General features: G+C 40.6%; 1 protein-coding gene and 1 non-coding gene across 2 annotated transcripts in view; both read right to left on the bottom strand.

The window, feature by feature from the left end:
* Positions 1–1,522: 1,522 nt before the first annotated feature.
* The window catches only part of MYH15 (myosin heavy chain 15), a 150,184-nt gene continuing 123,750 nt past the window's right edge, over positions 1,523–27,956 (bottom strand). The window contains exons 36-41 of the mRNA XM_077771823.1: positions 25,904–26,029; positions 23,242–23,412; positions 19,594–19,698; positions 4,991–5,086; positions 3,936–4,070; positions 1,523–1,887 (exon numbers count right to left, since the gene is read on the bottom strand). Coding sequence (XP_077627949.1) covers positions 1,873–1,887; positions 3,936–4,070; positions 4,991–5,086; positions 19,594–19,698; positions 23,242–23,412; positions 25,904–26,029 — 648 coding nt within the window. The 3' untranslated portion in view covers positions 1,523–1,872. The remainder of the gene's footprint in view (positions 1,888–3,935; positions 4,071–4,990; positions 5,087–19,593; positions 19,699–23,241; positions 23,413–25,903; positions 26,030–27,956) is intronic.
* Positions 20,549–20,694, bottom strand: LOC144238158 (U4 spliceosomal RNA). The gene has a single exon (XR_013337028.1). It is a non-coding gene; the product is annotated as a U4 spliceosomal RNA (small nuclear RNA).

The raw sequence follows: 27,956 nt of genomic DNA, 5'->3' as shown, positions 1-27,956 counted from the left end.
AATCTGATCAACTAATGATGGGTGAGAGAGCACACAGAAGCAGAAATCACCTTGGTGAAAAAGAACAATTGCTATGCTAAGGTATTGTACTTCAGTTTTATATGAATAGTTAATATCAGTTTAACCAAACTAAATTTAGTAAGGTGAGTCTTAGGGACTCCAAAGTCTAAAAATGTCAGTATCTCCAAGATTGCCTAGAGCAAAGGGTCCTATCAACTCAAGAATTGACATCTCTGGGGTTAGGTTATACCTTCCAACACTAGGTTTGCGTAGCTGAGTGACATTAACTATGAAGATAATTTGATTCACTCTTCTGGCTCAGTTGTCATGTTGTTAATCAGCCTTATAATAAATTTAGATTTCCACATAAATTTTTATGCAAAGGCAGAATGGATAGCCCAGCTGACTTGATCGCTTCCCTTTAATTTTAATCAATTTATAAGAAACAAAAGTAATCAGGATTTTTGTGACTTAATCAAGTTTTGACGCTATAGTTTATGGGAGAAAATCAGCCTTGAATTTTATGTTAATGCTACCCGGTCCAATTGTCTCTAAGTGTTTGCTTCAGTGGTATGACAGGTATTCATCATAAACTGTAAAGTATTGACATCATTATAAAGAAAAACTTTAAATGGCAGTAGAAAATGCTCAGATCTACTATTGTCTTCTTACAGTGAGGAGGAGGGACATAGAGAAAGACTAAAGTCAATAAATTCAGGATGGCAGGCAAGAATGCACTTGGGTCCTTGAATGCTGTCGAGCCTTGAATTATTCTTGGAACCACCTGTATGAGTCAGGGTTGGGTCACAGAGGTTCACTGCTGAGAATGCTAGAATAAAGATTTATTATATAGAATCAACCTTACACAGTTCTTCACCAATGCCCAGAAGTCCATGTCAGGCTGTCCTCTCTGCATCTGGGGCTGTACTTAAGGTAGCTGTAGGTCAGCTGTTCTAGTGATCAGGAAGGAGAGCTAGATGTGGAGTGAGGATGAATTGAAATCCATAAGAACAAACTGGAACTTGTGCCTCTCAGGGCCTCCAGGCCCACACTTGGCCAGGAGTCTGAAGCTGAAGGAGGGATCTTCATTGCCAACTCACTCTTTTGGGCTAGAGTTATATTTGCCAGGTATCACAGTGCCTGGGGCCATACCACGACCTTAACAGCATAAAATGAACAGCTGCATCTTTACCACTTCCTCTCAAACGTAGTGAAAAATTTCTCTGGTGACCAACTGCAATCCAGAACAAACGGAGAGAGGAAATCCAAGAAATGTATCTCTCGCTTAGCTACACTGGCACCATACAAAGCCAGCATTCCACCGAACACTAAACTGATTGTCTTATCTGAGAAGTTTCAGTGTTGAAAAATGCACTAGCATACAGTCCACCCAAGTATAGATTAGGAGGATTTTATCTGTAATTCTAAGTGCCTGTGACTATATGTAACTTACAGTGCTAAGAGAAAAGTTGATCAACTCCCACCATCAGTGCCTAAAAATATAGATTTATTGTTGGATGAGTCCAGCAAAATTCATTAACTTCAGTAATAACAATTTACCAACATACCTAGGGCTCATTGTACATGTCATCCATAAATATTATGCATTGAGGCAATACATATTTAACTTGAGAGTTTAAAAGACTCATATTATTTAATCTTTCATGTAAAATGTTTACTTGTATTTGAGGACCAAAAAAAATCCCCATTAACCTGGGGAAGCAAGGATACTCTACTACATTTTCTAATCACCTTGTTTAAACTGCATTTCATACCACATAAACTTGTTTCAAATGCAACTTAAGTTTTCAGCCATTAAATCGTACCATCCTTGTACTTGTCCAACTTCTGTTTTTCATGAGCAAGGACTGCTTATCCTTCATGAGCCTGAAAAGCAAGATGAGTGTGTTCTGTGAATTCCTGTGACTTTCCTCAGTGGCACACACACCCAGAACCAAGCCCAATCCTTTCCGGAGTAAGCAGACCTTAGCCAACTCCTCATTAGCTTCAAAGGCATATGGGGAATTGAGGCAATTATGTGCATTACAGAAAGCAGACACAGGTAATTCATCTGAAGGACGTGCTTGGGTACTCTGAATTTTCTGCTTGCCAAGCCTTGCCAGGGAAGGCAGTGCCCTCCACAAAAGAAAGGGAAAAGTGGTGGCCATATCACCAACTGGCTTCACAGCCCGGACCTACAATTCTATCAGAAAACGTTTTCACTTGGTTTATGACAGTTGAAGATTTTCAGGCTTTCCCTCTGTAAATGGGAAACAATTAGTCCTCGCACTGCCAAGGATGGCTTTCCTATTCATCTGGCGCCTCTCAGAAGCCATTTCTGCTTCACTTATTTTATTCTTTGTTGGAAACAACTGTGACAAAGTCGAACATCTGTTTTGCAGCCCTTTTGACCTCCTGCAGCTGAGTGCAAATGTAGCCTGTGTGAGGCATTTCCCCAAACAAAACTATTATGTGCAGTTGAGGAGCAGGCATATTGATTTGTATGCACCCAAGACCAATGCCATGACCCTCTCAAATTGTGGCTGGAGTTCAAACCACTCGAGGACCTTTGCACGTAGGCTTTATCCCTAAGACAACTATTCAGGCATCAATGAGAACTTTCTGGAGTGTGCCAATGACCCAAGCGCCTCATCTTTAGAGCTAAACCTATTCAATACAACCAACTTTTAGATTCTCCTTCAAAAGAGATGATTTTGACCTCCCTCAAGGTAGTATTTACTATGGGCAGCCCTGTTTACTTATCTTGCAGAGTTATTAGTAATTCGTTTATAATAAAACCAGGCAGGTACCAATTTTTTAAAAATGAAAAGGTGACTATCTGTCCTAAGTGTTCTATAGGCATTCCATAAAGGACAGTGAATGTCTTATCCAATGTTCTTTAATTTCTCCTAAAGCTAGACCTCATTTAAAAACCCTGTGTTCTGGCAAATCTCAGCAAGAAAGCTGAGCTTCCTATGGTCCAAATGTTAGTATAGCCTCAAAATTCATCTGTTGAAATCTCAGTCCCCACAGTGCTGGTGTTAGGAGGTGGGGCTTTAAGTATGAGAGTGGAGTTCTTATGAATGGGATTAGTGCCTTATAAAAAAAAAAATCCCCAGAGAGCTTCCTCCCTCCCCCCCACGGCCCTGACCCTTGCACTATGTGTGAGGACACATTGAGAAAAGAGCTATCTATGAGGAAGTGGCCCTCACCAGATATTGAATCTGCCAGCATCACGATCCTGGACTTCCCAGCCTAAAGAGCTGTGAGAAATGTTTGTTGTTTATAAGCCACCCAGTCTCTGGCATTCTGTTATAGTAACCCAAACACATCCTGGCCCCAACAAGCCCAGTGTTCAGTGGTCTTTGTCATGCTGCCACTCTGCTAGTAAAGTTAGACCCTGATGCGGGGTTCAAACTCATGAACCATGAGATAATGACCTGAGCTGAAGTCAGATGCATAAATGACTGAGCCAGGCAGGTGCCCCCTGACTGTTTTATAAAAGTGAATCTAGGGCCTGGAACTCACCTGGAATTAAGCATTTGAGAAGTATAAATACAATGTGTAATCCACCCAAATGCTTAGCACTTAATATTACCTGGACAAGGAGAACTTAGTAAATAGGGAAGACTTTAAAGAGAGAAAAAAGAAAAAAGAAATTTCTTGTTCTACTCATCAGATGACATGAGCCCTAGACACCCACACTTTAAGAATTAGAACAAAGTTGAGCCTCGGGGGCTCAGTCGGTTAAGTGTCCGACTTCAGCTCAGGTCATGATTTCACGGTTCGTGGGTTCGAGCCCTGCGTCGGGCTCTGTGCTGACAGCCAGCTCAGAGCCTGGAGCCTATTTCGGGTTTTGTGTCTCCCTCTCAGAAATAAATAAAAAACATTAAGAAAATTAAAAGAATTAGAACAAAGTTGAATATCCGACGTACCTTTTTTGTAAAGTCTTTTGCTTTAATCTTGAGTTTATTGACTTTAGATTCTGCTATCTCTGCCCTTTCCTTAGCTTCGTTCAACTCATGTTGCTGCTTCTTATACTTGGAAAGATATTGATTGGCTTGTGCTTCCTATAAAAATAAAAAAATGAAAAAATATCCCTGTGCCTACATAGTCATTTTCTCTGCTTTGACATGAGAAGGTTGAAAAATGTGTGAAAGGAATATAAACTTCTGAGTATTGGATGGAATATATTTGGGTATAATATATAAGGATTCAGACTTTCTAGCAGGCACAATATCCATTTTTATAACCATTGTTCTCTGGAAATTTAGAACGTGCTCAGCACGTTTCACTAATTGGATGTAGTATGGTTTTCACAGGCATCTTACATGTTAGAAAAACCACAATTGTTTTGCAATCAGTTAAACATTCTAGTTTACCTCTGACTGAAGGGGGCTTATCTTTAAAATTATATAAGTCAACAGGTAATTATTACACATAGCAGTGTTTTAGCCCAAATTATTTAAATAATGAATTCAAAACCCTTGAAGAGATATTACTAGGTATAAGCCAATATATATGGTACTTATGAATTACATTCTATGTAGCTATGGGTTGGCAACCAGGGTTGGTAAGTACATTTCAAATGATGATGATTTTGGCCATAGTTATGTTCAGGCTCATGAGGAAAAAGGACTGTGAACCACATTTATACTCACCCCAAATTTTTTGGAGTGAGGAAGGCCCCAGGGTGACTATCTGGCCCCAAATTTGCCATCCCTATATGATATCATGTTTTTACTTGACTCATTTCTTGCAATGCACACATCTGAGTGTAACCACAAGGTTAAGGGTGAGAGCTCTGGCTCCCTGAAGGAAAGAGTACCAATTTTCTGAGCATGGGTGATAATTCTAGTTTGAGAAAAACTAAAGAATGAACAGATTTTAAGCTGAGCTGGTCCTCTCTGACAAAGTGCTTACCTATCTCCATTAATCAAAAACAATGGCTGGGAAATCCTTGAGGCTGTAATGGCCCCCAGGTACTTACTGCTGCCTCCATTTGCTGCTTATAACTTTGTACTTTTAGCTGCAGTTTATCCATCAGAGTCTGCATCCTGCTCAGATTTTTCTTGTCATCCTCTGCCTGAAACACATAGATAGGTGTATGAAAGTGATTTGGATGATCCAGCAGTCTGCATTGGGAGTAGCCTCATGAAAAATGAAAGTTAGTAAATTTATTTTATTTTTTATTTTTTTAATTTTTGAGAGGGAGAGGGAAAGAATGTTTCCCTCTCCCTCTGTCCCTCCACCCACTCAGAGAATCTGAAGCAGACTGCACTGTCAGCACAGAGCCCTACATGGGGCTGAAACCCACAGACTGTGAGATCATGACCTGAGCCCAAGTCAGGCTCTCAGCTGACAGAGCCACCCCAGTGTCTTGGTTAGAAACTTTACTAAACAACTTGAGTTGTGATTTGAAAAATGAGCCTGACTTGACTTATTGTTATTTCTAAGAAATTAGCAATGACAGTCCATTCTCCTAACGGCACTCTCATCCTAACCAAGCTATACCAGCCTGTGGTTTCTCAGTAGGAATGAAGTACCATTATAACAGAATCTGCGTGTGTAAAACTAGAAACCAATCCTCTCCTACCACTAATCAAACCAACTCTTCCCCTTGAACTTTCTAATCAACATGGCTTTGGGTAATGGAATTATAGAAAAGGTAAGTCTTCTGGAATTGTGGTGGGGGCATCAGCAGAGAGTGAGGAAAATTCTATGAGCTGTGGGGACCTTGGTGTGTACATTCTCACTGCTTCCATTGCAATCCAGGCTTAGGCTGGACAAAAGAAATCTAGTAAGATAGTGCTTCTCAGCTGTGCTCTACAGAGCCCTGAGTGTTCTGAGGAGATAGGAGGGGAGAGGCACACAGGTAGGTAAGTCTCTGCATGTCCCCCACCTTCCCATGCCCTTTTTAACTAGAGTATCTCCACTTTGGAGCTGTTGAACTTTCCAAAAGAAGAATATCTCAATTGGCTAATGGTTGAGATAATGATTTTTTGTTTGTTCTGAGATAGAGATAGCATGAATGGGGGAGGGGCAGAGAAAGAGGGAGGGAGAGAATCCCAAGCAACCTCTGTGCTGCCAGTACAGAGCCCCATGTGGGACCTGAACTCACGAAACTAGAAAACTATGATCGGAGCCAAGATTAAGAGTCAGACACTTAACCAACTGAGCCACCCAGGCTATCCAAGATACTGATTTAATCAATACCTGTCCCCTGCTGATCAAGTGTTTTCATATTACTTGTTTCATCAAATGTCAACACCTTTGGTGACTTTCATGGTCTTTACACCGACCTTCCATTGCCTTCCACAAACTTTCTCCACTCCAGTTAAACTCGTCTCCTATTACCTCACAGTTCTCTTACTTATTCCCTCCTCTGTAAGTTTAGTCAATATCCCCCCTGGACACAGCACCCAGGAAACAAACACCAAGTCTTTCCACAAAAGAGGATTATTTGCTTATCTTAGTAGCTGCAGCCTAAGGAAGGCTTCTAATTTAACACACCTCAAGGGGTTGACTGCAATAGTCTGCAGAGACTGGAAAGGCAGGTAGGCATCATTCACACTTGCCCTCTGCCTCACTCCAGGTTGCTGATATCGCTCATAAAGGGGGCTTCTGCATGTTTAGTGCCCTGGTTTTGTGGCTGCTGCCCAGAAAATACCCCATGAAGGCATGACTCTGGTAGCCAGTGGTACTTATATCCATGGGTCTCATAGGATTACAACAAAAAGAAATAATGCTTAGCCAGCTGCCCCCTCTCCTGCCATGTCACAGTACAGAAGAAGAATACTGAAATGCCATCTTTCTGTAAAAGAGACCAATTCATTTAACTTAGTAGCTGTCATTGAGAAGCTGGCTTCTAATTTAACATACATTAATACTCAGAGACTGGGAAGGGTAGTGGGGGCCAAATGTATGCTATCTTCCCCACTCTAGCTTGCCAGTACTGCCAAGAAAGGAGCTTGTGCACAGGTCTGGTGCCCTGGATTCTGTGGCTGTTGCCCAGATGACACATCCCTTGATAGCCTGGTTCTAGTGACCAGGAGGGCTTGTGTTCACAGGTCCAATGGTATAGCAGCAAACAAAGAAACAGTTATTAAAGGGTTATTACCCCAAGACTCACCAGAAATATGACAGAAATGGCCATCTCCCAGTCTTCCCCTAGAAGAGGTTTATATGCATATGTTAAAAGCTCCTACCTGAGGATCCAGATTCCAATCAGCCTGCAGCCAGGTACTGAGATCCTCCCCTTTTGGATACCAATAGGTTAGGACACCCTAAACTATGGGGAGCCACTATGAACAAAGAAGATTGCTTGGACAATGACAAAGGTTTTGGAAACAACAAAGAGCTAGAGCATTGTTGAACAATAAGGATCATGTCCTACATGAGACCACTCTTTCACTTCTGGGAGAGGTAGCTGTTTTACCTAATGGATAGAAATCAAGCAGAAAGTTAAAGGAAATAAAGAAATAGAGGAATGTGTTTCAAACATAAGAGCAAAATAAAATCTCAGAAAAAGAAATAAGTGATTTACTCGATAAAGAGTTTGTAACAATGGTCATAAGGATGCTCACCAGGCTCAGGAGAACAATGCGTGAATGAAGTGAAAATTTCAACAAAGAGAAAATATAAGTACCAAACAGAATCGCAGTGATGAAAAATATAATAAGTGGACTGAAAAGTACAACAGGGGGTTCAACATCAGACTAGGTGAAACAAGAAAGGATACATGAACTTGAATACAGGGCAGTGGAATTCATCTCATCAGAACAGCAAAAAGATCAAGAATGAAAAAGAGTGATAGCTTAAGAGACTTATGGAAGAACGTCAAGCAGACCAACTTTTGCACTCTAGGAGTCCCAGAGGGAGAATAAAGAGAGAGAAGGGCAAAATTTTGAAAAAATAATGGCTGAAAACTTCCCTAACCTGGGGAAAGAAACAGACATCCAGATCCAGAAAGTTCAGAGACTTTCAAATGAAATGAACCCAAAGACACCCACCACACCAAAACACATAATACTAAATTGTCAAAGACAAGGAGAGAATCTTAAAAGTAGCAAGAGAAAAACAACTTGTTAACCCCATAGGACTGTATAAACAGATTTTTCAGCAAAAACTTTCCACGCCAAAAGAGAATGGTACAATACATTCAAAGTATTAAAAGGAAAAACGAAAACTAAAACCCTACCCAATTAAGAATACTTTATCTTGTTGGGAGCCATTCTGAGCCCACTAGTCGAGAAAACTCCTGGTGAGGTTAAAGCAAGTTTGCACGGTCTCTTGCCAATCAGATGACGACCGATATCCACCCCCACTCAATTATTTCTGCTTGAGCACTGACCCCTAAGGTACCTTGTTGATCAATATCGGGAGTGACTTGTCCCCTTATTGCGGCTCTGGTATGATGATTGCACCTTGTGAAGGAACTTATTGTGGGAACTTCTTCTTTTGATTATGAGAACAGACATCGTGTCTCCAGAAGGTCCTGTTTCCCTCCATACTTTCCCTTGAGCTATGAACAGGCTAATGACTCCTAGTCATAAAAAATTGACCTTCAAATGTACAATTCTGTTGTGTTAGTCCAATATGTTCATATAACTCAATCAACTAACCAAAAATGTCTTTCATGCCCTAGCTATTCTAGAAATCATAAAACTAGACACAAAGGTAAATGCCCTCGAAGAGGCTATTCTATGTATTGGGAATAAGCTAAACTCTTTAAAGGTATGCTTGGCTCTTCGGTGCTGTAAAGAATATAACTGGAAAATCAAGTCTTGCCTGGAGACTAAGAGCCTGACTTAGAAGGACAGAAGATAAGTTAGTTCGTACACCTTTGCTAACTGATGGTGTATAGCAGCCCCTTCCCTAAGGCCTACATTCCACAAACACCTTCCCTTACAGCTGTGATGAGGATGGATAAGCGTATCTACAAACCTATGACTTAATCTTAACGTTATTAAAATGTGAACACCTTGTTGTTTTCTTAGTTACTCAACCTCACTATAATTGGAGCAGTTCTTCAAGAAGACTTCTGTAAAACCTGTTTCTGTACATTTTCCAAAAACATCTTATCACAAAGAGCTATCCACTGTAAAAATTCCATTTCCTGATGTCGTGTTAACATTTGACCCATAAATAAAGACACCAAAACCGACAGGACGGAGATGCCTGCCTGGTGATCAGAAAGGATCTCAGGGCTCTCTCACTCTCTCTCTCGCTGACACTGTCCATCCTTCAGGGACCCCTGGACCTGCTGGAGCTGGCCTTCGACATTACCTGGCAAAGATGTTCTTCAAAACTGAAAGAGAGATAAACAGTTTTCCAGACAAGCAAAAGTTAAGGGAGTTCAGACCACTAGGCTGGCCTTATAAGAAATGTTAAAGAAACTCCTATACGCTGAAATGAATGGGCACTAATTAATAATAGGAAAATGAATATGCATATATATGTACATATATATTCAGAATAATATAATGTTTGGTGGTGGGTAAATCACTTATGTATCTAGTAATCTAGTATCTATAAAAATAGTAGAAACCAACTTCCATATCTGTTAGTGAATATATAGGATAAAAAATATGTAAATTATGACATCAAAAAACATAAAATGTGGTCAGGGAGGAGATTAAAATGTAGAGCTTGAGAATGCATCCCAATTGAAGCTTAAAATAAACTATTATAAATACATGTTGTTTCCTGTAAGCCTCATGGTAACCACAAAGCAGAAACTTATATTAGACAAACAAAAGATAAAGAGAAAAGAATGTAAACATACTACATAAAATCATCAAATCACAAAGGGGCAAAAGAAGCAAGTAATAAAGGAATTGCAAAACAGCCAGAAAACTAATAAAATTGCAATTATGTGCATACCTATCAATAATTACTTTAAGTATAAGTGGATCAAATTTTCTAATCAAAAGACAGAGCTGTTAAAAAAAAACCAGAGTGGTTGAATGGATACAGAAAGGAAACTCATCTATCTGCTGCTTACGTGACACTTCAGATCTAAAGACACACAGACTAAAAGTCTGAAGTAATGCAACAAGATAATCCATGCAAACGTTAATCAAAATGAAGGTGGAGTACCTATACTTACATCAGACAAAATAGATATTAAGACAAAGATCTCAATAAGAGACAAAGGTCATTATATAATGATAGAAGGGTAAATTCAACAAGAGGATACAGCATTTGTAAATATCTATGCACCAATATAGGTATATCTACATATATAAAGCAAATATTAACAGACCTAAAGGGGTAAATAAACAGCAATACAATAAAAGTAGGGAACTTTAATTCCCACTTTTTTATCAACAGATAGATCATACTGACAGCAAATCATTCAGGAAATATAATCCTTAAATAAAACATTAGACCAGATGGAATTAATAGACTGTATACAAACCATGAGAGACTCTTGAATACCAAGAACAAACAGGATTCATGGGGGTGGGGGAAAGGGGAAGAGGGGTGAAGGGCATGGAGGAGGGCACTTGTTGGGATGATCACTAGGTGTTATATGGAAACCATCTTGACAATAAAATATGAAAGAAAAAATAAAAAATTAAAAAAAGGAATGAATAACGATCTCAAACAATTGAACTTTATGCCTTAAGGAAATAGAAGAAGAAATACTGAAGTTAGCAGAAGGAAGGAAATAACAAAGATCAGAATGAAAATAAATAAAATAAAGACTAAAAAGACAATGAAAAAAACACAAAACTAAGAGCTATTTTTTTAAAGATAAACAAAATTGATAATGTGTAGCTGGACTCATCAAAAAAGAGAGAGAAAGAAAAGATGCAGATAAAAATAGAAATGAAAGAGGAGACATTACAACTGATACCACAGAAATACAAAGGATCATAGAAACTACTGTAAACAATTATATGCCCAACAATTATATAACTCAATGCCCAAAAATGCAAATAGTCTGATTTAAAATGGGCAGAGGACCTGAATAGACATTTTTCCAAAGAAGGCATATAGATAGCCAATAGACACATGAAAAGATTATCAACATCACTAATTATCAAGGAAATGCAAATCAAAACTCCTATGAGATATCACCTTACACCTATCAGAATGGCTAAAATCAAAAACACAAGAAACAAGTGTTGGCAAGGATGTGGAGGGTTTCTTTTCACCTCTTTATATTCCACTATTGGTGGGAATATAAACTGGTGCAGCTACTATGGAAAACAGTATGGAGGTTTCTAAAACAATCAAAAACAAATACCATATAATCCAGTAATTCCACTACTGGGTGTTTACCCAAAGACTACAAAAACACTAATTTGTGAAGACATATGCAGCCTTATGTTTACTGCAGCATTATTTACAATGACCAAGATATAGAAATACCTAAGTATCCAGCCATAAATGAATGGATAAAGAAAATGTGGTATGTAGATACAATGGAATATTACTCAGCCATAAAAAAGATGCAGTCTTACCATTTGCAGCAACATGGATGGACCTAGAGTATTTTGCTAAGTGAAATAAGACAAAGACAAACACCATATGGTTTCAATTATATGTGGAATCTAAAAAACAAAATGAACTAACAAAAATAGCAAAAACAGAATCTTAAACACAGAGAACTGGTGGTTGCCTCTGTGTGTGTGTGTGTGTGTGTGTGTGTGTGTGTGTGTGTGTGTGTAATGGACAAAAAGGGGTAAAGGGAGTGGGAGGTACAGGCTTCCAATTTTGCAACGAATGAGTCATGGGATAAAAGACATATAGGGATTATAGTCAATGGTATTGCAATGGCATTATATGGTGTCAGATGGTAGCTACACTTGTGGAGAACATAGCATTACATCTAGAGTTGTCAAATCACTATGTTGTACACATGAAATGAATCACTTATATTTCAACAAAAATATTTTAAATAAAATTGATAAACTTTTAGCTAGACTCACCAATAAAAGAGAGAGAAGACTCAAACAAATACAATTAGAATTGAAGGAGGAGACATTACAAGCGATACCACAGAAATACAAAGGATCATAAGAGACTATTATAAACAATTATATGCTGAAAATTTGGACAACCTAAAGAAATAGATAAATTCTTAGGACACACAACCTACCAAGACTGAATCATGAATAAACAGAAAATCTGAGGATATCAAAGTTACAAGAAACAACAGATGTTGTCAAGGATGTAGGGAAAAGGAAGCCTCTTGCACTGTTGCTGGGAATGCAAATTGGTGCAGCCATTGTGGTATTTTGTACTATTTTGTATGGAGGGTCCTCAAAAAATTGAAAATAGAAGTATCCTGCATCCCACGAATTGCACTACCGGGTATTTAACCAAAAATACAAAAACACCAATTCAGAGAGATACATGCACCCCTATGTTTACTGCAGCATTACTTACAGTAGCTCAACTATGGGAGCAGCTCAAGTGTCCTTTGATAGATGAATGGATAAAGAAAATGTGGTGTGTAAAGGAAAAGAAAGGGAGAGAGAAAAAACAAGAAACAGACTCAACTATAGAGAACAAACAGTGGTTACTAGAGGAAGGTGGGTGAAAGGATGCGGGAATAGCAGATGGGGATTAAAGAGTATAATTATTATGATAAAAAAATAAAAATGATAAATATAAATCAAGTACAATATCAAAAAATATCTTAACAGACCAATTACTAGTAAGAAAGTTGGATTAGTAATCAAAAACCTCCCAACAAATAAAAGTCCAGGACCAGATGGCTTCACTGGTAAATTCTATCAAATGTTTAATGAAGAATTAATACCAGTCATTCCCAAATTCTTTCTAAAAAATTGAAGAAGAGGGAACACTTCCAAGCTTCTTTTAGGAGACCAGCATTGCCCTGATATCAAAACTGAGAGAGAGAGAGAGAGAGAGAGAGAGAGAGGGAAGGAAGGAAGGGAGGGAGGGAGGGAGGGAGGGAGGAAGGAAAAAAACTGAAAACTATAGGTCAATATCCCTGATGCATATAAATACAAAACTTTTCAACAAAATATTAACAAACTGAATTCAGCAATACATTAAAAGGATCATATACCATAATCAAATTGGATTTATTCCAAGGATGAAAGGATGGTTTGACATCTGCAAATCAATGTGATATACCACATTAACAAAATAAAATATAGAAATCATATGAACATCTCAATACATGCAGAAAAATCATTTGACAAAATTCAATATCCATTCATGATAAGACCTCTCAATAATGTGTGTATAGAGGGTTGTATCTCAACAGAATAAAGGCCATATATAAAAGGCACACAGCTAACACCATACTCAGTGGAGAAAAATGGAGAGATATTCCTCTGAGATCAGGAATGAAACAGATGCCTACTCTCACCACTTTTATTCAACATATTACTGGAAGTCCCAGCAGCAAAATTAGGCAAGAAAAAGAAATAGAAGTCTTCCAAATCAGAAAGGAAGTAAAATGTCTTGATTTGCAGATAATTTAATAGTATATGTAACAAAACAAAAACCCTAAAGACCCAATCAAAAACTGTTATAAATGATAAACTGATTAAGTAAAATTGCAGATGCAAAATCAACATTAAAGAAGTGAAAGACCTGTGCTCTGAAAACTGTAAAACATTGATGAAAGAAATTTAAGAAGACACAAGTAAAATGAAAAGCTATTTTATGCTCAGGGATTGGAAGAATTAATATTGTTAAAATATCCTTATTACCTATAGCAAGTCATAGATTCAGCATAGTCCATCTCATAATTTCAGTTGCATTTTTCACAGAACAATTTGAAAATTTGTATGGAATAACAAAAGACCTCTAACAGCCAAAGGAATCTTGAGAAAGAAGAAGAAAACTCAAGGCATCGTGCGTCCTGATTTCAAACTGTATTATAAAACTATAGTAGTCAAAACAGTATGGTATTGACATAAAAAACAGGCATATGGATCAATGAAACAAAATATAAAGTGAAGAAATAAACCCACACACATATGATCACTTAATTTATGACAAAAGAGCTAAGAATATACAAGGGTAGCCTCCTCAATAAATGGTGCTGGGAAAATTGGATACCCATATGCAAAAGAATGACACTAGACCTCTTTTCTTATACTATACACAAAATTTAAAAACTATACACAAAATTAGCTCAAAACGGCTATATGTGAAACCATGAAACCATAAAATTCCTAGAAGAAAACAGAGGGTAAGCTCCTTGAAATTGGTCTCAGCCATGAAATTTGGATTTGACATAAAAAACAATGGCAACAGATACAAAAATAAATAAGCGGACTACAGTAAACTAATAAAAAATCTCTATACGGCAAAGGAAGCCATCAAAAAAATGAAAAGGCAACCTATGGAATGGGAGGAAATATTTTTAAATCATATACCTGATAAGGGATTCATATCTCAAATACATAAAGAACTCATATGACTGAATAACCAAGCAAAACAGGAAACAAAAAATATGCTTTAAAAAATGGGCAGAGGAACAGAAACATGTAAAGATGCTCAACATCATTAATTATCAGGGAAATGGAAATCAAAGCAACTATGGGGTATCACTTCACAGAGTCAAAATGGCTATAATCAAAAACTCAAGACACAAGTATTGACAAAGATGTGGAGAAACAGGAACCTTCATGTACTGTTGGTGGGAATGCAAACTAGTATAGACACTGTGGAAATCAATAGAAAGTTTCTTGAATAAATTAAAGGGCAGAGGACCTGAATCCAATACTTCCACTATTGGGTATTTATCCAAAGAATATGAAAGCACTAATTTGCAAAGACATATGCACCTTTATGTTTATTGCAGCATTATTTTTAATAGCCAAAACATGGAAGCAATCCAATTGTCCATCAAATGAAGCATGGATAAAGATGTATATATACAATAGAATATTACTCAGTTATAAAAAAAAGAATGAAATCTTGCCATGTGCAACAACATAGATGGATCTAAAGGGTATAATGCTAAGTGAAATAAGTCAGAGGGAGACAAATACCATACGATTTCATTCATATGTGGAATTTAAGAAACTGAACAAACAAGAAAGAAATTAAAAACAAAAACAACAACAACAACAACAGACTCTTAAATATAGAGAACAAACAGGTAGTTACCAGATGGGAGATGGGTAGGGGGAATGGGTGAAATATGTGAAAGGGATTAAGAGAGTATACTTATCTCAATGAGCAGTGAGTAAAGCATGGAATTGCTGAATCACTATATTACACACCTGAAACTAATATAACACTATACATTAATTGTACTAGAATCTTATTTTTAAATTTTTTAAAAGTTTACTTAAGTCCAAACTAGTTAACACTGTGGTAATGGTTTCAGGAGAATCTAGTGACTCATCGTTTACATATGACACCCAGTGCTCATCCCAACAAGTGTCCTCCTTAGTGCCCGTCATCCGTTTAGCCCATCCCCCCACCCACACCCCTCCAGCAATCCTCAGTTTGTTCTCTGCATTTAAGAGTCTCTTATAGTTTGTCTCTCAGTTTTTAGCTTCTTTTTCCTTCGCTTCCCCTATGTTCATCTGCTTTGTTTCACATGAACAGAGGATCTGAAGAGAGATTTTTGTCAAAGAAGGTATACAAATGGCCAATAGGTACATGAATAGGTGCTCAACATCACTTACCGTCGAGGACATGCAAATCAAACCCATAATGAGATATCAAAAGGACAAGAAATGACAAGTGTTGATGAGAGTGTGGAGAAAAGGGAACGCTTGTGCACTATTGTTGAGGATATAAACTGGTGCAATCAAGGTGGAAAACAGTATGGAGCTTCCTCAAAAAAATTGAAAATAGAACTACCATATGATTCAGCAATTCCACCTCTGTTACTGATATGAAGGAACCAAAATCACTATCTTGAAATAACCCATGTTCGTGACAGCGTTATTTACAATAGCCAAGACATGGAAATAACCTAAGTGTCCATCAACAAATGACTAAAGAAAATGTGCTACGTGTACAATGGAATATTATTCAGCTATAAAAAGGAGGGGGTCGTGCCAGTTGTAATCCTTAAGGGATTACACTCATGAAAGAAGTCAGAGAAAGACAAATAATATATGATCTCACCCATATGTAAAATCTAAAAAGCCAGACTCACATAAACCAAAAAAAGAATCTGTGGTTGCCAAAGGCAAGGGTCTATGGGGGTGGGGGAAATGGGTCAAGGTGGTTAAGAGGTACAAAATTCCAGTTATAGGATGAGTAAGTCCTCGGAATGCAGTTGAGCATGGTGACTATAGTTAATATGATGCTGTATATTTATAAGTCAGTAAGAGAGTAAATCTTAAGAGTTCTTAGCACAAGAAAAAAAATTATAGTTATGTGTGGTGATGGATGTTAGCTAAACTTGTGATAATCATTTCACAATGTAAACAAACATCAAATTATTACATTGTACACACAACACTAATGCAATGTTATATGCCAGGTTTATCTCAATATAAATAAATACATAAGTAAATAAATAAAGCTTTAGCCAAGCCATTTCTATGGCCTAGAATACTCCCCCGCCCCACCTAAAAGTACAGTCTGACAGTAGATACTCATTTCAACTTACTAAGGCAGGGACCAAAGATTTAAGAAAATGAGACAGGTCTACCTTTTCAACAAACTCTACTCGGTTTTCATCTGCCTGTCCCTCTCCCTCCCAGGTTTAAGAAATTTGAAGATTCATAGAATTATGTGTTTATAGGAAGTTCTAAAACCGAGAGAGGTTTAATTGCTTTAAACCAATTTACTGAGGCAAGTAAATTTTCTTTGTGGTAAAGGAAGCTACAAAGAAGAAAACCGAAGAAGGCTGGAAGTGGTTGCTGATGTTAATGAGCTCCTCCCACTTGAAAAGGCAAAGCCTTTGTTAGGCTCAGGCTCACATCTCAGCCCTGAGGCATTCCATCACAGTGGTAGCCCGGGTTGCCAGGGGCTCAGATTTCCCTTCAAGCAAAGAACTTGCCATTTAGCAGTGAGGAGAGCACTTCCCTGAAAACCTCCAACTGCAGTGCCTTTGGGATCTGCTGTAGCATTTACACTGAGATCACCACTCCCCAGGCAGGCCAGCCTCCCCCCGCTCCCGGGCCAATTACCCACCCAGAAATGACCAGGGTCTGCCCATTTCTGCCCAACATAGTTGGTTCCTTCCCAGGCAACCTTTGTGCTGGAGACTGCTCCGAGGGGATGCGCTACAATGTGAAGCTCCCATCCCATCCTCCCTGCTTCACCCTTTCCTTTCACGGTATCAGACTCGCATTGTGCTCTAAAGGCTTTCTCTGCCCTGATCCTGCCCGCAGCCCCCGTTGTCTTTCCCAGGTGTTAGGTCGGATAAATCTCTTATGCTTCTCAAACTGCATCCTGTCATCTGGCTCCTGGAGAAGCTACCTCAAAGCACATTTTGTTTCCTTAACTCTAAAAATGAAGAGACTATATTTGTAATTAGATTTGTAAGGATTAAATAACATCTATACATAGATCCTTGAATATAGAGAGCAGTGGAAGAGAAAATGGAGCAGGTGGATGGGAGGGGACAGAAAGACTGTACCTGCTATAATGGTTGTCAGTCCCTAGTCCTACGTCCTGCTTTATTGCACATTATTCTAGGTACTGGAGAGAGAAAACAGGATGAGTTTCCAAACGTTAGAGGGACATACAGGGCAAGATAAATGCTCCGTGGGGACTGGCCATAGAACCATTGTGGCTGGGGTCACACTTGATTCCCTTTCCAATGTAGTAGGGTCTTCCCAGAGGATATTTCCTAGGAAATGAAAACCGTATTTATGCCCCTTTTGAAATGACATTTTCAATTGGCACCAATGACGTACTATCACAAAACACCGTGCCTCATAGTCCTGGTGGTTATTTTGATGTTAAAGGAGTAGAGATCGGATTGAGCCAGCATCTATCTGGCTTATTTCAAAAACAGGTATTGATACCAAGGCATGCGGAGCGCTCCCTAACGTCTCTTCAAAGTTACAGGGCCTAGCTTAATACCTTGCGTTAAATAGGTGCTCAGTAGGTGGTATCCGATTTAACAGCAGAAAATCATTGCGTAATTGAAGAGATATACTGTAAGTATTGTGCAGACACTTAGAGGAAATTAGGAACTATACTTCCGTACTAGTACAAAGGGAAACAATGAGGCTATTTCTATGAAGAAGCAAAGATAAAACACAATGGAACAAGAATGCATTCTTTGGGACAATGAAAACCAAAAAAGTACAGCCTTTGGTGTTTTGTTCTATAATGAACTTGTCTTCAGAGGGGGACAAATGTAAGTATAATCCGCAGGAAACTAAAAAGAAGAAAAACCCCAACATTATTAACAAGCAGCATGTGACACCCTCCGCGTAGGTGGCTACCTCACCTCCCTCAAAAGAAGGGCAGAATACGGCATCTTTCATGCGCCCAAGGTGTTTTTACTTCCTGAGCCACACACCCCAGGCGCTCCCTCGGAGTGGTTTTGAAAGAACTAGCATTGTCTAAAAGAGTGTCAGACTAACTCGTCTTAGAAAAGAACCACTTCTTCGGTAAAGAAGAGCTGTGCAAGGAGCTCATTTCATCTTAATTAGCCCAAGATGCCGCTTCTGAAATGTACTGCTTTCTTATCGACGCTGTCCTTCCCGCTGCAAGGAAGGAAGACGCTGGCGTCTCTAACAACAGCTTAGCCTCGGGAACAGAACCGGGACTGGCAGATCTGGCGTTCATACTGCCAACATTGCTGTGAAAGCGGGTGGCGGGGAGGAATTTGTCCTTTCACTGACATAAGCTGTATGGTGCAGCAGGAGAGGGCTAGGGAGTGACCTCTGGCATCTGTGCTCAACAAGCGCAACATGGACGCCTCGTCTGTGCCAGGAAGACGCTGGGCCGCAGAAGGGCACACAGCACAGCGCCTCTGCGCTCATAGACTCTGTGGTCCCCTCCATTTGAAGAAAAGGGAAGAAAGGTTAGAAAATGAAAATGAAGGTGAAGGATTATCCGGTTGCTTTGGAAATGCATTAACTACTGGTAAGAAGTCTTCCCATCTCTTTTCCCTGATTTGCTTGAGACCAGCGTTAGCTCCCAGGAAAAGAACCCGCAAGCTCCGCAGGGCCGTATTTAGCGGTTAGCACCTGGCCCAGGTACCGAGCGGAGTCCTCAGTGGCCTGGAGTGTCTGTGCAACCAGAATATGGGAGGGAGCGTGTCTCCGGCTCCGATGTCACCAGTGTCCCATGGAACGCGCTGGCCTGGGAGCCACCCCAGCTCTCCCTCCGTCAGCCACTTCATTCACACATTGTTCTCACTCAGCCTCTCACAGGAAGGCATCTTTCTGCGAGCGCCCCAGACGTTATGTGTGAAAAAATAAGCCTGGTATAAATAGCTTTTCCCTTCTAATTGCAACTTGCGCTCACATTTTGCTTCCTGAGAGCTCTGAAAAGGGACCGACCCAAAGCACTCACGGCACAGGAGCGCCGGGCCTGCCAGTCAGCGTCTACAGCTGAACGAGCAGCACAAACACGGGAAAGAACAGCCCACCTCGGAGGCTGTTTCAGGCTTGAAGCAGCACCTGCGCCAGCGCGCCAGCAGGGGGCAGTTTCCCGGAGTACCTGACAGGTCAGCTCTTTGAGGCAGCGCTCCAGCCTGCGGGCTCCCCTCTGCGCCTCCGCCCTGCGGCGGATTTCGTCCTCCACTTCACCTTCCAGGGCTCGAACCTGCAACGAAACCCTGACCTCAGACCGCAGGCCGCCAGCCAGCAAGCCGGGGTGGCAGCGAATCTGCCAGTCGGCTCCATCGTTTGAAATAGAGCAAAGTCGTCAAGAGAGATGGGCCCGCTCTCTTTCTGGCAGTGGTTAAGCAGGGCAGCCTGTCGGGGGACACTGCCTCGCCAAAAGGGAGGTGGTTGAGTTATGTGAGTTTGTAAAAGGACCATTGAGGACGCCTGGGTGGCTTAGTCGGTTAAGCGTCCGACTTTCGCTTAGGTCATGATCTCGCGGTTCGTGGGTTCGAGCCCCGCGTCGGGCTCTGTGCTGACTGCCAGCTCAGAGCCTGGAGCCTGTTCCAGTCTGTGACTCCCTCTCTCTCTGACCCTCCCCTGCTCACGCTGTCTCTCTCTCTCTCCTAGAAATAAATAAAAATAAAAATATTTTTTAAAAAAGGACCATTTAAACGCTCATCCATGCGGACGTGGTATTTTTCCTGTGAGATTACAACGTTACACACACCCCTGTGTATGAACGGTAGGTATGCAGAGAATAAGCTATACAGCACACACTTCAGGGATTAGGACAATGTACTACCTGATCTTAAGTTTCTTCCTCCATATTCAGCCATGACTCTCTGAAATCTGACCTTGAGTCTATGTGGCAGATACGACCCACCCTGCCGGACAGCCCTGTTTTGCGGGAGGGCAATAGCACAGACAATCTGCCTGAAGCCTCACAGTCATACAGGCAAGGTCAGCATAACGTTATTCAACAAATATTTTATGCCTACCGCACACGGGACCCCAAGGCCAGGGAGGCAGCAGTGAAAAAGAATAAACAAAAGTTTCTCCACTGTGTAAGCATATGTTTTAACAAGAAGAAACACACAAACTAAGATATAGAATATGTTTGATGGTGAGATGCGATTTGGAGAAATAAAACGATTAGCAATAATCGTGCCTCAGATAAACCTCATCGGCGATGATACTTCCACTGTGCAAAGCTGGAGAAATATAACAAAGGGATGGAGAGAGTTGATGGAGGAAGGGTGTTGCCTCTCCTTCTCTTCCTCTAGATGCCTAATGCTCTGTGGCTGCCTTTTCTTTTAACATTTTTAAAGTTTTTTTGTTACTATTTTTAAGAGAAAGAGAGACAGAGCATGAGCAGGGGAGGGGCAGAGAGAGAGGGAGACACAGAATCAAAGCAGGCTCCAGGTTCTGAGCTGTCAGCACAGAGCCTGACACAGGGCTCAAACTCACGATCCATGAGATCATGACCTGAGCTGAAGTTGGACACTTAACCCACTGAGCCACCCAGGCACCCCTGCCTTCTTCTTGACACAAATGCCACCTTCTCAATGTGACCTTTTTGACTCCCCTTTCAAAATTGCAAAGTCCAATGCCCCAGGGCAGGAGTGTGCTTAGAATGTCTGACCTCATCTCTTATTCAGACATACTGTCCTTGTTCTTCCTCAGAGAGGGCAAGTCAGCAGGTATGCAAGTTCCTTGTGGACAAAGCCCATTAAAAAATCTAAACCCCGATTGTATAGGAACTTAACATAGTTCTATCAGTTGGGATAGGAGACTACGAGGCCCCCCTTTAACGTTTTCTCATGTGTGGATGTGTGTGTGTGTTTAAACTGATTAAAAAACCTCAGGGAAAATCACTTTATTATATCAAATCCTAGACATCATATAATTTCACCTGTAAATATTTTGTTATGTAATCCTAACAAATAGTAATATTATGATTATGGTTTACAAAAAGTAATCATAATTCCTTAGTATCAGCTGATGTTCAGAAGCTCACTGCCACTGAGTTAGCATGGATTCAAGGCTTAACGGTGGACAAACAATAATCGGAAACAGAATTAAATCCTACAATCTTAAATTTGGATGGGAAATACCAGTATCATTCATGTATTTTTTTAATTAGGGAAAAGACACATATTCTAAGTTCTTTAATGTTATACCTATATGGGTTTTTTTCTTCTACTAAAAATCTTAGTTCTTATACAATCAAGATTAAATAATTATTGGTTAAAGAATTATATTAACCTTAGATACTGTTAATGATAAGATACTGTCATTTGAGGGCACCTGAGTGGCTCAGTAAGTTGAGCATCCAACTTCGGCTCAGGTGACAATCACACAGTTCGTGGGTTCGAGCCCCATGTTGGGCTTTGTGCTGATTGTGCATAACCTGCTTTGGATTCTCTGTCTCCCCCTCTTCTGCTCTTCCCTCTTTCTCAAAAATAAATAAACACTTAAGAAAATTTTTAAAAAGATGCTATTATTTGAAACTAGATGTGCAGTTTGCTTTGATTTTTTTCTTTTGTCCTTAGATATATTCCATGAGGGATGTACAAAGCACTATGTTTAAAAGACACTAGGAATAATTCTTTGGTGTCTGTTTTACGCCCCTCAACTTGATATACAGTTAGCTTCAGTTGTTTCCATTTGTCTTAACATTTTACAGATTGATTTGCTTTACTCTGCTCTTTGGTTTAAACGTGGTTTTTAAAAATAATTATGAATCATGTAAATGTTTTATATGATTTTGCCATCAAAACAATGAAACAAGTTTCATTCAGAAGGTCTATGTTTCATTTCTGTGTTCTCCTCCTACGGCGGCTATTTTCATTAGTTTTTGTTTTATTCTGTCACCACTTCTTTATGAAAATACAAAAAAAATTTGTATGTACACCTGTCTTCTATATTACTCCCCTCTTGCACAAAAGGCTGTAGACTCTGTCTATTGCCTGTGCCTTTTATCATGATCATACTGCTAGATGCGCTCTCCAGAATGTATTACAGAGCCCTTCTCAGTCCTTTTTAATTAGCACGATTATATGGATGTACCTTAGATGTGCATTAGAATTCTACTGTACGCGTAAACCATTAATGTACAAAAGCAATTTTCAGAGGCCCTTCTGAACCATCAAGTCCCAGTCAAATATTCTTCCTATCCTTCTAGCATTTGTCATCCAACTTGTACATAGTCATCGAAATTGATCCAATATTTTAAAAAATCCTATTTTCAAGATATATCTTCCTATTTCTTGTTAAGCTCCCTGAAGGCAGGTGCTACATCATTTCTGTCAGCCCCTCCTACATCTTCACTAAGCATTTCTTGATCCTTGATTTAGTTTTCCCCCTTCTCCCTTTCTCTGGCTGTTAAAAAATGGGCTTTCTCTGCAGAGGAAATAACAGAACATAAGCATAGAAGCAAGGCTGCGAGAGTATATCTGGAAATAGTGAGTAGCCCTGGCTGTGGGGAGCCTAGAGTTGGTGTGGCTGAAAGGGAAGGGATGCCTCACTTAACAGGAAGAAGGAAGACAGAGTTTGTCCAGCCCAAGGACGCTCTTAGTTGATGGCCCAAGGTCAAGCAAGAACGAATGAATATATTGAGATCTGACACTATTAACGATCTAGAAGTACTAACAGCAGAAGTGATGAGAGAGCTAGGGAACATTTGGAATGATATCCCAGGACAATAAGGCCTTGAACCGGGAGTTGTCATGACCCCAGGATTACCCAGACAAACACCTACCCTAGATTCTAGTTTCTGGATTTGCTTTCTATGCCCCATCAGGGCAGTCTGGTCAGCTTCATTCAGTCTTTTTTGTAAGTCTTTAATTGTCTGCTCCATATTCTTCCTCATCTTCTCCAAGTGGGCATTTGTATCTTGCTCTTTCTTCAGTTCTTCGGATATGTTTGCTGCCTAAAACAGAAAGAAAGGGACTGTGATAAGCAAGGCAGCCAATGACCTTCACATTTGTGCCCACAATCTTCACGTCCTTATCTAACTAGTTATCATGACTTCCCCTGTGTATCAATCTCCTCCCACTGCTCTGTCCCTAACCTGGGCCACCCTCAAGTTTGTTAAAGATATGGCAATCAATATGACATCAGCTACCAGAGATGAGGGGTAAGGGTCGGCAGAAACAGACCAGAGATGCAGTACTGCATGAACGCTGCACAACATCTGTATTGAAAGAAAGACGACCAACTGAACCAACAGCTTTGAACTGAATAGAGCCCAGGATGCGTCCTATAATGTCATGCCCCAGGAAAAGTATGGAAGCATGCCCATGAAGATCTATCACATCTCTCTTTTATCATTCTGTGATTCACAACAGCAAACAAGTTTGGGCTCCAGGAATTTGGCAGCTACAGATGCTCTCGGTGCCAATATTCTGGCACAAGGAAGGTTAATTCTTGTTTGTGAGCCTGCTCTTGGCTTTGGCTATGTGTACAAGGGCTTGATGTCTCGATGAAACTATTAAGAACTGGTTCATGAATCTCTCAGTGCATTTAATGTAAGAACACTGTCCTCCCAGCCAAAGCTTCTCTGTCTATCAGGTTACCAACCATCTGTATAATTTAAGTGTGAGACGTCTGTGCAGATGGTAAGGGCAAAGAATGAATTATGGAGGCAACTCTGGGTTCTGCTATGTGGGGCTGGGACTCAGAGCTGAACTATGCGAGAATTAGAAGGTGGGGGAAGAGGTAGTGAGTTCATTTTTCAACATTGTCAAAAACCTTATAAAGGCACAGTAAAGTATAGTCTTCATAATGTGTGGCTGCATACATTTCCCAAGCTGGAGTAGACACTCTTTTTATTCGTTTTTCTCTATGTTGATTTTTATAAATGTTAAAAATATTATTTTTCTCTTGGCCATGTTCAAGCTTTCACACACCTCTTTTCCATCAGAGAGCAGAAATGCCTGCGTTGATACAAAAACAGCTAAGTGAGGAGTGCCTGGGTAGCTCAGTCAGTTAAGCACCAAACTTCAGCTCAGGTAATCATCTCACAGTTCGTGGGTTCGAGCCCCGCGTCGGGCTCTGTGCTCACAGCTCCCTCTCTCTCTACCCCTCTCCCACTCACAATCTGTCCGTCTCTCTCTCTCTCAAAAATAAACAAACACTAAAAANCTGCGTTGATACAAAAACAGCTAAGTGAGGAGTGCCTGGGTAGCTCAGTCAGTTAAGCACCAAACTTCAGCTCAGGTAATCATCTCACAGTTCGTGGGTTCGAGCCCCGCGTCGGGCTCTGTGCTTACAGCTCCCTCTCTCTCTACCCCTCTCCCACTCACAATCTGTCTGTCTCTCTCTCTCTCAAAAATAAACAAACACTAAAAAAAAAAAAATACAAAACAGCTGAGTAACAGGCCTGCTTCTCCATTCTTAGAGAGGGCTGCATTCTACAGTGATCTGGTGCCCAGGATTTGGTGTAAAGGTCTTGTTTAGTTCCTCAACTGCCAAATAACTCAGCCAAATAGAGACACGAGCTCTTTCCATCTGAATTTTAAAATGACTAATATAAAATCTAATCGAGTATCTTGTCTCCCCAGTTCTGATACCCCTTTCATCAAGAGGATCAGTTTCCATTCACAGAGCAAAGTCAGAGCTGCTGCCTACAGCTGGGCGTTTGATGGACCACACAGAGTCACATGATGGGGTGAGTGGAGGCCGCAACTAAGTCCACGCTCTGCTCAGCAGGACTGGGACCTGCCAGACCTTCCAACTCCCTCTGCTAATATTTGTGCTGAGTGTTGCCTTCTGCTCACTGTGCCCTTTGAGAGAAGTGCTACAGCTGTCCGCGGGGGGCGCCTGGCAATGGCCCTTCTCCAGTTCCCATGGTTTCAGTCAAGGCTGGCTGCCAATGCCGAGCTCAGTGCCATTTAGAAAAAGCGCCCCCATCAACAATGTTAAACTTGCAGATAAAGAAACCTGAAACCATCCCTGAAACCCTTATTTACCAACTGGATGGTGCTACTCAAGCAATGGTATGGGTTGGGAAAAATAAGTGAAATAAGCTTGCTTTCCAGATCATCACGATAAAACCATCACAGGCTCTAGGAAAATAGTGATTTGTAAGGACTTATAGAAGATTTTTTTTAGACTCCAGATATATCGATTCACTAGTTGAAAGTGGCTTAACTTAAAAAAAAAATCTCTTCCTTTCATGAGGTTTTGCTTATAGCAGTTCAACTGCTCCTTTTTATTGTCTGAGCCGTTTGGAAGGGAGGAGCTAATTGGCCTAATTTTTCAAAATGGAAACAGAGAGAGACAGAGGGGTCAGCTAATCTCCTCCTGGCTGTATGGAGAATCAAAAGAATTCTCTTTGGCTGCAGATCTGCCTCTGCCCCCTGGCTACTGTCCTGGTCAACTCTGGAAGTTAGGAATGAGCAGTCAGTCAATGAACGCACCTCAGTGGCTGCCTTCTTGGCCTTCTCTTCTGCATTTTGACACCTCTGCACTGCCTCTTCAGCTTCTTTCTGCATCCTGGCAACATCAGCTTCCAGCTTCTTCTTCTGGCTGAGGAGGCTCGTGTTCTAAAGCAAAGCAGCACTCTCATTAGGCAAGTTGAGACCAGCGATGCAAAAGCAAGCTGGCAGGTTGAGGACATGCAACAGGAATGGGCTCTGGCCAGGAGCGAGTTCTGTTCTAAGCAGCCAGAGTCAGTGAAGCAATACTTCCAACCCCGGGAAGCCACACTGGAACACCCTCCTTTGCCGTCAGAGGCATATTCGAATGGAAGGGACTTCCTCTGTTAGAGGTTCGCTACGAAGGACATAGCAGTTTGTCTGAATAAGAAAATAGAAATAGATCCAGGTAATCCACAAGACCCAAACATGTGTTTGGTTTTCAACTTGTTGAGGAATATGTGGTAGAAGCAGGTGTTCCAGAGCACAAGTCAAGGTCAGTTGCAGATATGTGGGAATCAGGAAGTTGGGGAATAAAAATCAGTATCCAACACATCGCTCCAGGAAAAATAAAAACAAAAACAAAAATCCAATTTCCTCTTCATCTACCTCCCTTTCTATCTGACTTTGCAATGAAGGGGAGGCAAGTGTAGAAGTGTAGCTCAAGTGAGTCTCATCCCCCAGGCCTCAGGAAGCCCCCACCCTGTGGGCGGATTATTGCTGTTCTGTGGCGGGTACTGCCCTAATTCTTTCTTTCCTGGGTTGTGACACTAGAGGCTGAGGCTCCTTTTGCGGCTATTTGGTCCATGTTTGAAGCACAGCTTTTCTGAGGGTGTGAAACCTTAGCACAGAGAATGTATATAAAAAGCACAGGCTTCCTATTTTTGATTTCTCTTCATTGTCCTTTCACTTTTCTCTAGCTCGTGCCTTTCTCCGTGGCAGGGTTATACCTTAGAAATAGAAAGAAAGCTATTCCAGGCTCACAGGTTCTGTCCTGCTTCCTCAATGGCACGAAGCATCTTCATCAAGGCTGCCATGCTCTGTCCTCGCAGAGAGCTAGGTTCTGTGCCCCTTGTCCCCACCCCAGGATTCTCCTTGGTGCTGGTAGCAGTGTGGGGGATGAGTGTGTGTCGCTGGAATGTTTTCTGGATGCTCGCAGCACATAACTCCATAGAAACTCTTTCTTTGTAAAGGAAGATACAAATATAAATGCTGACTCGCTTATACATAGAATCATTTAAAATCTACTAGGGAGATAATGGTCAAAATCTTTTTAGGCTGAATGGCTCTTTAATTGGTTCTTTTTGGGAGGAAGGGGGTTAGGTGGTATTGTGCAAAAGGGCAATCTAGATTGTCACAGTTCAGGTTTGAAAAAAAACACATGTAATCACCCAAGGATAAGTTTGGCCTTGTATGTTTATTCTAGGCTTAGAGGTCTGGGAATGCAGAAGGAACTAAGAACGTTCCATAAAAGATTCATTATGCTATCAAAAGATTGACAGCATTCTATTAATTGCAAGGTGTCCCCACATGATTAAGGTTGGGGAGAGGTCCTTGTGAGCAGTGTAGTATCACCCCGGTATGCTGGTCAAAGGGTAGTCTCTGCGCCAACAGCATCATCTGAGTAGTCATTTAATTCTTGGGTCCCACTGCAGAGATTCTGATTCAGTCGGTCTGAAATGAGATCTGAAAATTTGCGCTTTTGTGTTCGTTTCTGTTATACACCTAAATTCTCAGAAACCCCACCCTGGAGATCAGGTCTCCATGGCCTAATTTTCTTTTTGTTTTTGCTTTTTCAAATTCATCTCCTCCCCTCTGTCTGCTTTTGTCCTGGTTGATGTCCTCAACTCTCTCTCTCTCTCCGCTAGTGGTTTTTCATCATATGGGGATCCACTGCTGCATAATCAGTCATAATATGCACGGGAAATGATTTATTACCAATAGCTAGTAAGTAATACAGATAGATGATTACTTTTTAAAAATTCAATATCTTATTTTATAAGAATCCTGCTCATTGTATTCAGATAAGCTTTCTTGAGAGAGAAAACCTTGAAGC

Source organism: Crocuta crocuta, unplaced genomic scaffold, assembly GCF_008692635.1.
Source record: "Crocuta crocuta isolate KB4526 unplaced genomic scaffold, BGI_CrCroc_1.0 scaffold56, whole genome shotgun sequence".
Lineage (NCBI taxonomy): Eukaryota > Metazoa > Chordata > Mammalia > Carnivora > Hyaenidae > Crocuta > Crocuta crocuta.
This window is presented reverse-complemented; position numbering and strand designations above follow the sequence as displayed.